The 13,436-nt window shown below is 37.5% G+C and overlaps 1 protein-coding gene across 13 annotated transcripts in view; it reads right to left on the bottom strand.

Moving 5' to 3' along the window:
• tenm3 (teneurin transmembrane protein 3) overlaps positions 1-13,436 on the bottom strand; it is a 243,630-nt gene that overhangs the window by 59,537 nt on the left and 170,657 nt on the right. For all 13 annotated transcript variants that reach the window (XM_043229546.1, XM_043229727.1, XM_043229793.1 and 10 more), the window contains 4 exons: positions 6,646-6,851; positions 4,979-5,189; positions 1,823-1,924; positions 695-889 (listed from right to left, as the gene is read on the bottom strand). In XM_043229546.1, the coding sequence (XP_043085481.1) occupies positions 695-889; positions 1,823-1,924; positions 4,979-5,189; positions 6,646-6,851 (714 nt within the window). The remainder of the gene's footprint in view (positions 1-694; positions 890-1,822; positions 1,925-4,978; positions 5,190-6,645; positions 6,852-13,436) is intronic.

Below are 13,436 nucleotides of genomic sequence, written 5' to 3'. Positions count from 1 at the left end.
TTTCTGGAATATTGAACTATTAACTCATGGGTAATGATTATTGCAGGGACAGTAAATTATCAAAGAAGGTCACAGGCAGAAGAGTCCCTTTGATGGCTACAGACAAGGCGTTAGGCTCCTCATTAAGCAAAGTGATGCTGAAAGGCGATATGAACTGGACAGATTTCTCGCTCTCAAACACTCAAACAAGCCCTTCTCTCTCGTACTTGCTCTCTTTCTCTCTTTTTATCAGGTCTGGTGAAAAGCCTGCCCGTGTCCGCAGAGACAGAGCTTTCAAACACTTCTAGAGGAAAAAAAAAAATCAATCCCCCTCAAACCAATGGGTAATCAGCGATCGCGTTGATAACACATTATCTTGCACATCTTTGATGGTGTAATGCAGTGGGGTTTAATGGCAAGAACGCTGGAAATAGCAGTGCTAGATAAATGCTTCCATTAGGGCTTCTGATGGGTCTCTTATGAACTGAGACTTGAGATGCTGGAGATGTCTGTAAGGAGGGAAACAGCTCCAAACTCTGCATGACAAATAAACTGTTTTCTAACATCAGACCACTGAATGAAGGGTTTGCTGTAAAATCACGGTTTCTTGAGAGATATAAGAAATAACAATCCATTTTTGCCTGAAGTAGAGATTCTGAAATAAGCAGATTAGTTTGCTAGACAAAACCACTGGTGTTTGATTTGTAGCCCTGACCTTCTTCACAGTTGTCTCCTTTGTAGCCTGTGTTGCAGGCGCAGGTGCCCATAATGCAGATTCCGTGTCCGCTGCAGTGAATATCGATGCACTGGTTGCTAGGAACGTCACACTCCGTCCCCTTCCAGCCACTGTAACAAAGACAGCGCCCCCTTGAGTACTGCCCATTGCCACTGCACAGCACTGGACAAGCAGCTTTGAAAAGAAAAACAGAAAGCAATTGGTGAAATTAGATCAAAGTTGAAAGTAGTCTTCAATAGGTGAAGCTTTCTTTATGGTTCTACTACTGTTAGCGCTAAAACAGACTAATTTCCGTTACGCTTCAAATTGAAAATCAAGTTGAAAATACACACAAAATGATTCAATTTTGCATAAACTCCCATGTATCACAAAAAAGTTTTTACACGTAAGGTGGTTTTTCAGGTAATTCAAAAAAAGAATATTTTTTGCATTTACAGGTCACTTGGCATACATAAAAGTTACACAATCATCTTTAATTTGCTGTAACCAGCAAGAAAGACCTCACACATGGGAGCTCTCAAGTATAAAGGTCTTTCTTTGCAATTAATGTTTGGATAAAGCAGAAAAAAAAATTCAGAAGCAGCTTCCCGCACTGCTTTACTAAAGATGTTCACCCATGTCTCATTTGCAGTGGCAGTAATATACGAACAAATTATCAAAGAAATGATCAGTCACCATGACTCATTGTGAGATAAAAAAAATGTTTTAGTTACATAACATTAGTTAATGGAAACACCGTCATTTCACAATAGGTTATTTATAGACATTTACAAAATATCCCACATGTATGTGCAAATCTGCAATGGAGACCCAGGTAGACAAAGAAAGCAAACAGATAATGAGAAAGAAGAAAAGAAAAACACCACCACCAAATATATAAACAAAATAAATACAATAAAAACACCATGGAAATAAAACTAATTGTTGCTTCCTCCTGGTAATAAGAAGCCATTCAGGCTTGGGAATTGAGCCCCACCAAAAGCCTTCTAGTCGGCCGTACTTGCTCAAATGACAATCTGAAACCAATTATGAATAGCGACATTGGTTGTTTATTTCTCTTGAGAGTCCTGTGTGACCGTGTGTGCGCACGCGAGTAAGAGAGCATACCTCGTGAGCAATCAGGCCCAAGGAACCCTGGGAAACAATGGCACGTTCCCGAGCGACAGTCTCCGTTACCATGGCAATTGTGTGGACACTCTGTGAGGGTATCTGGGGGGAAGAATGAAAGCGTGTGAGAGGGAGCCACAGAAGGAAAGAAGGCGAAAGAGGAAAGGAGAGTGAGAAAAGCACTAATTGAGGAGACAGTCTGTGGAAATTAGCAGACATTCAGACCCCCCCATCTTTAATTAAAGGAGTGCCAGATGCGTGATTAACAAAAACCTGCATCTAAGCTTACTCTGCCTTAATGAACCAATCACAGCATTATTACCACCAATTAGCAGCCAGACGCTCTGCTTGGAGCTTTCTTTACGCTGCTGGATGGCCATTAAAACACACATACACACCCTTTTTTTTCGTAATAGTGGGGGCTTTCCATTCAATTTAGTTTTTATACTAAAATATTGACTGAGCCCTGGTTATTGAACCCTAAATCTAAAATTCACAAAAACCTTTCTAATATTTTCAATTTCATGAAGTAATTATTTAGCATGTTTAATAAGCCTCATGACAGCTACAGCTGGTCCCACGTTGCAAACAAAACTTTACACATTTACATACTAAAAAAACACAAAGAGCTGTTTAAAACAGAAGGTCAAAAACATTTAACATTAACATGCTATTTCCTATAAACACTAATACATGTTGCTTTGACAGCAGCACATTATAATATTAACAATATTTGTAAGGTACAATGTAAGCTCTCTCTCTGAGCAATGAGTAGTTGGTGATTCATTCCTGAATGAACTGGTATTTTTGAATGAATCATTTGAGAGGTATATCAGTATCTAATTCTTAGAGAGAGTGACTCATTGCAACCTTTTGGAGAAATGATGCAACCTGCAGGAAGAGTGAACTATAAATCCTAATACTAATAATACAAGCATTAAAAAAACAAATGTTTTTCATCTTTAATTTGTGCCACAGCGCAAGTTTGCAAGTGTCATTTCAACGTAAATTGATGGAAAGACCTGAAACCAAAAACGAATAAATACAATAACACACCCGCCACACTTTATAAACCCTAGGCTTCCCCAAAGACACAGACACACGTTCTTTCACTTGTATGAGAAGAGTTTCTGACAGGTGAAGGGACGTGGTCGCACTAAAGGTGAATGATGAAACAAGAGTCACTCAAAATTCATTACATAAATATTAAACAGTTAATTTAGCTGAACTACATGATACGTGGAACAGTAACTAGCAGTTCTAAAAATTACATGTATTGTATAGTAAATGATTGTGTAAACTATTATTTGTTATTATGTATGTACTATTAAATTAACAGTAAGAATTTCAAACTTAGTAAATATTATCATTATTATTATTATTATAAACTATTATCCCCAATTATTTTCTACGGAACCCCTTTTGTTCCCCCTTTGGTCCAATGCAGACCATCACAGTAACTTAAACAGCGAAAAGTCCCAGGAACACTGAATGATTATACAAGCACTAGGAACACTGCTTAACCAATCAGATCTATGAAATGGAAGTAGCTGTTATCATGATATCATTCAAGCATATTACTGAATGCACAACCACAGATTTAATCCACATTGCTACCACACTCTTTTTGACTCTCTCGTTGTGTGTGTTGCCAAGGTGACATCAATGATTGTGACATCACCTGTCAATACTTTCATTAAAAGAAGCAGCTCATTGGTGTCTAAGTCAATTCTGACAGGGTAATGAACTGCACTGGTTTCTTGTCACCAGCCCGCTGTTATGACACCACTGAAGCGTTTAGCCGAGCTCTCAGACATCGCTGGTGTAGGACCATATTATCTCGCTACAGAGATATAATCAATTTTCATTTTCAAAAGGTTAACTTTTTACTCATTGAAGCATAATCAACTCGTTTTTAAAAAGAGGGCGCTGGCTGCAGTCCTACTGATCATTTTTCATGTTCTGGTCTTTGTGATCGAATTTGAAAGGAAATTACTCTTGCTGAGACCTATTTTTATGAGTTCATGATGGAGGTGAGAAAAGAGGGGAAAGGGAAGGTGAGAAAAGGTGGAAAAGAGAGAGAGAGCTGGAGAGAGGGAAGGTCCTGCAGGTCACTATTCAACACTTTGAATCAGCTGCCGCCCACTACCCACTTAAAACATAGATCGATACGGCTCTGACCGTCATTATACACACTCATCTGAGAACAGATAGGCTCGCACTCTTCTTTTTATCTCTCTCTGTTCATACAAATATTCACACAGAGACTAAAAAATGTCTAATATGCATTACCATTCAAAAGTTATAAAGGATTAAATAAGATTTTTTGCATGTACACTATCTGAAAAAAGTTCAAATTTTTTCACCAAGGCTGCAACTGTCTAAACAAAAGAAGTAAAAAGAGTAATACTGTGAACTACTGTGACTATTAAAATAACTGCTGTATTTAAATATATTTTAAAATATATGTAATTTTATGATTTATTGATATGATAGTAAAGCTGAATTTTCAGCAGACAATACTCTTTAATGTTACTTGATTCTTCAGAAATCAGTGCTCGGCTGTGTATATATATATATATATATATATATATATATATATATATATATATATATTTATATATATATATATATATAGCGTCTAGGTGAGAAATAAGATTACATTTTGCAAGATTCTCTGATACAAGTAAAATTATATTAATCTATTTATATATAGCATATATATTTTGATATATTTCTATATTTGAACAGAAAACATATATTTGAAATAGAACTTGTTTAATTAAACATGTACTTCACTTTACTGAATAAAATAATTAATCTTTTTTTTTTCCTTACCCAGAATCTTTGTAGTGTATATTGTACACTGTATTTTCATATAAATATTAATTAACACATTCTATTAAATGGAATTTTATATGAATTTCAGTTAATAGTTTGCATGCCTCTTCTTGCTCTACTGACAACCACATTCAAATGGCAAGAGCTCTGAGAACGTTCCAAGAGTATCTTAAGCTTCAGCGGGAGCAAGTTAACATGGTCTGTCACAAATTTGAGTGGTCACCAAAACAAAAAAAACCCTTTATGTCATGATATAGTATATAATCAAAACATGTATAAACCATATAATATGATGTACACATATTTATCATTTACCTATGATGATGGTGTTGTAAGAGACCTGTTCAGTGTTTTTGCCATCATTGTAGAAGGCGAGGTGCCAGGTGCCAGAGTCCAGGTAGCGGATGAACTCTGCCTCATGAACATTAACTGAACGAGCCTTTCTGGCTGCTCCTTCCACCTCCACAAGTCCACGCTTCTCTTTAGCTATCAGACGACTGCCGTCCAGCAGCTCCACAAAGTCATACTGTACACAAACACACACACAAACACAACAAATCAAATCCCAGTTTAATCATAGACAGATCACAGAATAGTGCAGTACTAGCAGATATCCACTGCAGCTCTACATGTCTGGAGTCTGATGTGTTATACAATACAATGTCAAAGAATTGTTTTTGAAGAGCATGCAGCTCTATTACATATAAATTGCAAGAGACTGATGCTTGCGAATATATTGCAAGCTAAGTAATGAATATGTTTGGAATCAAGACGGTGCTTACACACTGGTATCCTCTTTGTGAGTGATTGGGGAAGATTTTTGAAAAGACGCTCTACATTTCAGAAAAGCTTTATCACAAAGGTTCTTTTTTTTCTGGGCTTTGACAAGCTGCTCCCAAAGAGCAGGTTTGAATCAAGGGCTCTGATGAGTTTAACATGCTGTTCTCAATTTACAGTGCATTAAAAAAGATATTTGTTTCCTAAGAGACCCATTGGAGAATTGCATAAGAGAGCGAAGGGAAGAAGAAGTGAGCAAGAAAGTACAAGATGCCTGACAAAACGAGAAGACATTTCGATCAGTGGGGAAACAGAAGTCTCCGTGCTTCTGTCTGTCAATAGAACTTCAACCTATCCTTTATTCAGCCTTTAAGAAACATATTGATTCATGTGTGGCAATTAAAGCACCGGGTCAGTGCTATCGACTCTTATTGTGGAGGCCTCCACTGCCAATTACCTCTATTAAGCATTTACGGGTTTTGTGATGTACCCTTGAAGAAGCAGAGGCGCTGATGTTGCTTGGCAAAAAGAAAGAAACAGGACAAGAAGAAATAATTGGTTTGCTTGCAAAGGCCAAATGCAGTTTTTAATCAAAGCAGCAAAACATGCATAGAAGTACGAATCACTTCAAGTTTGAATTAGACAGGCGCTGCAGATGGAAATTGGAGGGGGATTGTCGGGCTCTACCATGTAGCTTTGAAGGTCAGGTTTGAAAGTGTGACAAAAGTGACGGTCTTTTGAGTAAAGTTTGCTGTATGGCAATTGTAGCAGATCTTTGAGCCTCATCTAAAAAAACGACAGTAATTAGAACAGTGGGTGTTGTGGTATTTCTTACATCTGGTTACACTGAGAACTATGACTGTAATTATAACACAGAAATTATGAGAATTACCAATGTGAAAAACAGCATCCTCAATTCCTCTTGATTTAGCATTACAGGCATTGGAACAAGTTGCAACGGTGCTTTTTTAAACTGTCATTTGGCACTCACAGAGATCATCTAAACCCAGAGGAACCCTGGGGGTCAGTGAAAACATGGCGGGAGAAAACTGGATTTTCTTGAAAATGTTGCATGACAACTGTAACTAATGCAAAGCGCATTAAATATCATAATGATTTTCTAAGCATTTTATAATGTAAAATGTTTTAAATGAACATTAGGCTGATGTTCACTTCCAGAACAACACCAAAAAAGTCTCTGATACCTGAGTGTGAGTGGGAGGCAGGCCTTTCCGGCCGTAGACCCCCACCAGGGCGCCTCTCTGAACAGAGATGTTGAACTTGAGGGACTGCGGCTGGTCAATGAAGAGCTGAGAGCGCCAAAAAGTTCCTGGAGGGACATCCTGTACTGCTCTACGGCCCACATCCACCTCACCCGTGTCTATGGTGTTATTCTCTTGAAAGTAAACTCCTAGAGAGAGAGAGAGATACAGGAAGATGACATTTATAAGAGGAAGACAAACCATATTTATGCTAATAACCTACTGGTAGAGACTAGAAGCTATTCATTTTTTAGCAGTGATACAGTGATTTGTCCCTGTGAGATGCTGTGGTCGAATGTATGCAAGATGGAAAACAAGCTAACTGTAACCGTGAGCAATTTCCCTGTTCTATACGATCTGCCTCTGCCCATATACATAATTAAAAGGAGATGTGTGGAAAACCATGTTGAACCATGACATTTCTGGCATCGCAAGGAAGCTTGATTCATGCATTGATAATCGTTCATCTTGTTCATCATGAATGCATTGTTTACAGGCAATAGATTCCATTTGTGATCATGCAAATGTTATAGCTAGTATGGCAGGAAACCAATTACATTAGAACAACCAGGAGAAGGAACTACAACTTCTCAGAGGAGCGAATGGTTCTTTAATACGTCCATAAAAAATATTAAACAATAATCTGCTGATCACTGCTGAAACACAGATGGTGCATATACGTCTCTTTTTAATAAAACAGTGTACGAGTTCCTCCATTAGCAGTGTATATGTTTGTGTGCCAGTGCAATCGTGATTCAGGCTATAGCCTCAAGTGTGATCAAACATTCATGAGGTATACCAGAATAATCTGATGTCAAAAATCATTAAATCACTCCATACAGCATTTAATTAGCATCTTTAAACCAACTCTTTCTGACCCTCATTCCCAAGATAACTATCACAGTGAATTACCCAGAGAACAGTAAAGAAAAACTAAAAAAAACTAAACAAAACACTATTTTCTACCATTACACTCTTGAGTACGTTTATCAAAATTATTGTTAGCCAGCTATAATCATGAGTTTTACTGTTAGTGTTGGGTTGTGCTTTCTTAAAACTTCAGCTCCAATGAACAAATGATCCTAAGCAAAATAAACAAACTAACATGCAGAACAATCTATATCTGTCATTACACATTAATACATATTTAATTGTATATGTTTTAGTTTGTCAGGAGAATGAAAGAGTCATTTTGAAGAGTCCACATATGTGAATGCACTCTAGTAACCTGGGGGAAATCCAGAGCGTTACATAAACAACCTCGATTGAACCAAACATCTGTAAATAAAACAACACAAAACAACAAATATGGCAAAGTAATCCTCAGATGCCATTTGCACTGTTTACACCAGTAATCTCAGAATGATTAATTACCGTACGTTATTATTCCACCACCTGTGCGACATCTTTAACAATCATTTTATATTGTTGAAACAATGTCATTCATAACTAACCAGTTAGGCTAAATTCTCCAACGACGACTCATGCTATGCTTAAGCAGCTAGTACCCTTGGTAGAACTCTTGTCAGATTGTTCATTTCCTAATATTAAAGGGACCTTGAAGAGAATTCAGAATAAACGTAGATCTAATCTAAATTCATAAAGCTCAGCCTTAATGGCAATTTCAAGCCGCCGTTTTCCAAAAGTAGCCAACTGCGGTAATATTACATGGTGAGTCTAAGTGAAGCTATTTGACTTTGCAGCGCTTCCTTTAACAAGCTGAAAAGCTAATGTCTAGACATTACACACACAAGCGCACAATGAACCCGCCAACAGAAGCCTCGGCATATTCCAACCCCTCACAACATGTTACAAGGCAACAGTGCGGAATGGAATGGTAATGGGAGAAGGAGAATAGGCTATGCTCATATGCTAGCTAATGGAGAGCAGCTGCCATTAATATTGCATTAATTATTATTGCGTAATTCCGTAGCACGCGGGCACTAACCACACGCGTGTTGCTAATGCAGTCAGCCGGCTACATAAAGAGCATGTTGGAGTGAATGAAAGAGTAATTAGAGAGGACTTGCTGACTGTTAGTTTTAATGTGAGCACGCCTGTGGCCCTAAATGCTCTACAGAGCAAACGAGAGAAGCCATCTGTGAAGCTCTGATCAACAGTATTGTCCACAGGATAAAAAGAAGGGGATGGTGTGCTTAAAGAATGCCAGTGGAAAAGAGATTTGCCTTCTGTGTGTGCCAGGGATGCCCGGGGTGTTTCTTGGACATGGATATTGAATTGGCATTTGCCCATGAGAATCGCAGAGATGTAGAAGGTTTGTTTTGGCTAGATGTAGAGACTCCCTAAAGCCCTGTACTTCTCTTTCTATTTCACTTTCTTTAGCTTCTCTCATCATCTTAGCCATGTGATCTGCCAAACTGTCTTGATCTTTACTGTTTAAATGTGTGCATATTTCTGTGGGTAAGACAAAGAATAACATTCCAAGCTGCTGTAAGTATATTTTTGTTTTGACTATCACATAAAATACTACTACTATCAGATAGATATCACTGAAATTGATTTCCTACGAAATGGCACTTGGCTCTGTAAAAAGCAAAAATCTGGGTATGTACAGGCATGTCATTATTTTTCAATTTACAGTTATAGGCACAGAAATTACACACTGACCCAAAGTTGACAACAACAACTTGTAACATTATTTACTCATACTCCACTTATTCTCATTTCTCAATCTTTAGTTTCAGAATGTTTTTTCAGAAGTGAAAATTTTTATTTTGTATTTCTATTTATATTGTTATTCACTTATTCATTTATATTGTTATTTCTACATTTGTGTAGAAAATAACTTAATTTAATTCATCAATGAAAAAATGTTTGGGTTCTGCACTGACATGAGGAGGAATAATTATGCCAGAATAATTTTTTTTGGCTGAACCACTTTAACTAAAGTAAGTAGCAATCCTGTAAACACAAAAGTGAAAAAATACTTAAGCTATTACTTTTTCATCCTGAACAACATAAAAGAAAAGGAGAATTGTGGTTTTCTTGAGGCAGTGACGGATGACAAGATGTTTGTGACAACAGTCACAGTCAAGTACTCTGTCATAGTCATACAGTTATACAAAACATGTCAAAAAGAGGCCTCGTTTTTAATTTTGTCATTGCATATGGTGTGACTTTCTCCAGTATCTCGCTGCACGACTCATTAGACAGCAATTTGCTCCAACACTGCACACACGCAGTGACTTTCAGTCCACAGCAGCAACAGTCAAGACTCTGGAGAGGTACACACAAATAGCTAGCTGAAGCGTAGCTGAATTGAACGGACCCACAGGGTCTTGAGACAGGGCCTTTAAAATTTGTATTTTTAACCTGACGTGTGACATTAAAAACACAACCAAGAACTCGGCCTGAACCTGCTTCTGTTTACTTCTAACCTTAAATGTATGTTTAATTTTAAACTCAATATACTCTATTAAAATAGTAGTAAACTATAGGTGTGTTACAAATTAATTAAATCAGTATCAGCACAATTCATCTTTGTACTTCAAAGGTGACACAGAAGCTATATCTGAAGCAGCATTTTGATATATTTACATGTGAACATATGCAGCTCAGAGGTGGTATAAATATCTTTAAACTGCAATTACAACAGCATAAATTATGTATAAAATAATTTTTTACATATAAAATTGTCATAAATCAGGGAATCATTCACTCAACTGATTTTTTGAACTCATTCCGTAACAAAAACAGAGCAAAAACAGACAATGCTGGAAGAACAGAACTCTTGCTTGTATGATATTAATATTATAAATATAAAAAAACATATCTTGAATTTGCTTTCATTTTTATCCCAAGCTCTCAGACATTTCTGACCCTGATGCTCATCCTTAATATAGCACAGTATCAATAGCATGAGGCCAGGCACTTCACTGTGGCTTAGCCCCTACTCCTATCTTTGATTTGCCTTTTTAATTCATTTGTTTCTGCCTCTCTCACTTTAAACCTATTGTTCTCAGCCTTTTCAACAATCCGTCCATATGTTTTCATTGTCATCACCCCACTTTCTCTCTCTCTCACTATTTCTGGGTCCTGAGAGACATTAATCACGCACCAAGTGTGATTTTGCCAAGTGTCTCCCCTTGTTCCAAATGCATTCAGTTGCAGATTTAGCGCCTCTTTATGACTTTCAGAAAAGTCACTTGAGCAGTTTTTAATTCACTGAAGCCTGTGGAAGAGTGTCTGCATGTGCATTAGGGGAAGTGGTGTTATATTCATTAAGCGAGTGTGAGAGAGTGTCATGCTCAGCTCTCTTAGCTGCTGCAGTGGGACTGAATACAGAGCTGCTCAGATGATTTCTTTAAGAATGGTGCAGCACAAAAATAAGGCCCCATGAAACATTGCTAAATACAATGTTAGGTTCCACTTCCAGGCAGCAGGGATAAAATTCCATTGCAAGAGCGAGACTACAGCTTTCGTACATCTGTGTGAGGATGGTGCAGTCTCTGAAGGGTGTGTGTTTGAATACAAAGCAGTCAGTGTGAGGAACGCTAAATTATTTTCTGAAAATAAAAATGACTGGTCTACTTTCATTTTTCAGTGTTTATGGAAATCAATCTCTCACTCTCTCTCAAAAAAAAAAACCAACAGCAAGTCCTCATATGCTAATGATTTTCCCTACAGGGGTAGTCACATACAAACACACACACCTCTGAAGCGAGGAAGGCAATCTAAAGCACATCCTGTCATTTAGGAAGGGGAATGCACTGAGGCTATTGTCCCTGCTTTGAAAACACACACACACACACACACACACATACACATGCACAAGGAGGTACACAGAGCACTTGAAGCTCTTTTATGGAGTGAGTGCTTTTAGGTCAGCTGTCTCTCAAAGAAAGGTGAACTGGAGATGACAACAGCAGCACCCTCAGTTATTACTCGCTCTTTTTTTCACTGGAGAAGAAGAGACAGACAAATGAGTGAGTGTGTGTACGTATTTCAAAGGGTCTTCTGCAGGTATGTAAGTCAAACTTTGCTGCGTATGATGTATGCTCAGTCTGTCAGTAAGAATATGTGTCTGTGTGGATTTGCTGCGGCTCTATTCATGTGTCTGTGTGTGTGGGCAGCTTTTCTATCCTTGTGGGCATGAAATGTCTGAAAATCCCGCTAGAAACACAATAAAACCTGACAAAACCAGCTAGCGGGGACATCCTCGTGAGCATAAATGGTTCATGAAAGAGCTAGATGTCTAAATATCTTAATAAAAGAAAATTCTGTAAGACATTTATAGATAAAGGTCATGGTTAGTCTGTATTTATAATTATACAGCAGTTAGTTTTGGCTCATTTCATTGGATAAGGACTGATTTCTTATTTATAGATGAAAACCCACAGAGAATAACATTCGCAATTGTCCTTTCTCTCCCGTGTCATATTGCTTAATTAGCTTACATTAAAGAGCACATGACGTGGCTTGATGATTAAAGTTTTCTCTCCTCAGGGAGGGATATTCTCATTTTCGTTCTGGTTTGACAAATATCTGTGTAGCACAGGATAATTTATATTTTTGGTTGGAGCTAGTATGATTTTTTTTTTTTTTTTGTTTTAAGTAACACTGTTATTCATTACGAATGCATTAAAATTAGTCAACAATGAAAGACAAATATATTGTTTCCAATGTAAAATAAATACTGTTCTTTTTAATAATTTATTAATTATAATATATAAAGTATTCCACAAAATTGTTAAGCAACACAATTGTCTTTGAAAATAGTAATACATTCTTTTTTAGCATCAGTTTAACATGTTAGAGAAAGTGACACTACAGACTGGATTAATGACTACTGAAAACATCATAAAATACGTTTTAAAATATATTAAAATAGAACAGTTTCTCTAAAATGCAGTGATATTTCTAAATACTACTGTTTAACTGTATTTTTTTAAATGCACCCTTGGTGAGCATAAGAAAATTTTATAAAAACAATAAAAATACAGACTCTATTGTACATTTTAAGTGCGTACAGTATATCTTCTATTTTGTCTACCCCTGTGAGTATGTGACTTCAAAACATGCATAAAAGCCAAAACTCTTTTCATGTTCTTTTCGTTGGCTCTTGAAGAAAAAAACAATAGCTGCAAAGATGAAGAAACAAAAAGGTTATAGATGCAAGGTTATGCGTGTGCGCATATATGCATGTACGTATATATGTTGACCGAAATTGCCAAACTGCAGTTTTTGCTCTGCTTCCTGTGTGTATACGTGACATGTCCTTCACATACAGCAGTGGTGGTGGTGGTGTTGGTGGCACACACACGCACAGATCAAGGTTAACTGAAGGAGGTGGGGTGTTAGCTGCTGTCTGTATTGATTGGGAGTAAGCTGTGTGATCGTACGCATTGCTGATGGCTTCATTAACTAGCTGCTCTTCTACAGGACCCCCCTTCATCCTGTTTGGCCCTCGCAGCAGACAGAAGACCCACCGCTGGAAGCTTGTGCCATTGCAAATTCTCCTGGCCTGTTAACACATTAACATTCCCCTGCACTCAGTGGCATACAAATTTTTATTTCTTTCAATGAGAAAGGGAAAAAAGCATGGTGGGGTCTCGCGCAAGGAAACAAAAGACTGACTATGCTGAATGCAAATTCTGCTCAAATAAATGTAACCTGATTGTGTCACTGCCGCTTAAGGGGAGATGAATGACTTCCCCTGGCTGTGTAACTAAACAGCCACTGACGCCTATATAACTGCATCACAATCAATTTAC

The sequence above is a fragment of the Puntigrus tetrazona genome, chromosome 1 (assembly GCF_018831695.1).
Source record: "Puntigrus tetrazona isolate hp1 chromosome 1, ASM1883169v1, whole genome shotgun sequence".
Lineage (NCBI taxonomy): Eukaryota > Metazoa > Chordata > Actinopteri > Cypriniformes > Cyprinidae > Puntigrus > Puntigrus tetrazona.
This window is presented reverse-complemented; position numbering and strand designations above follow the sequence as displayed.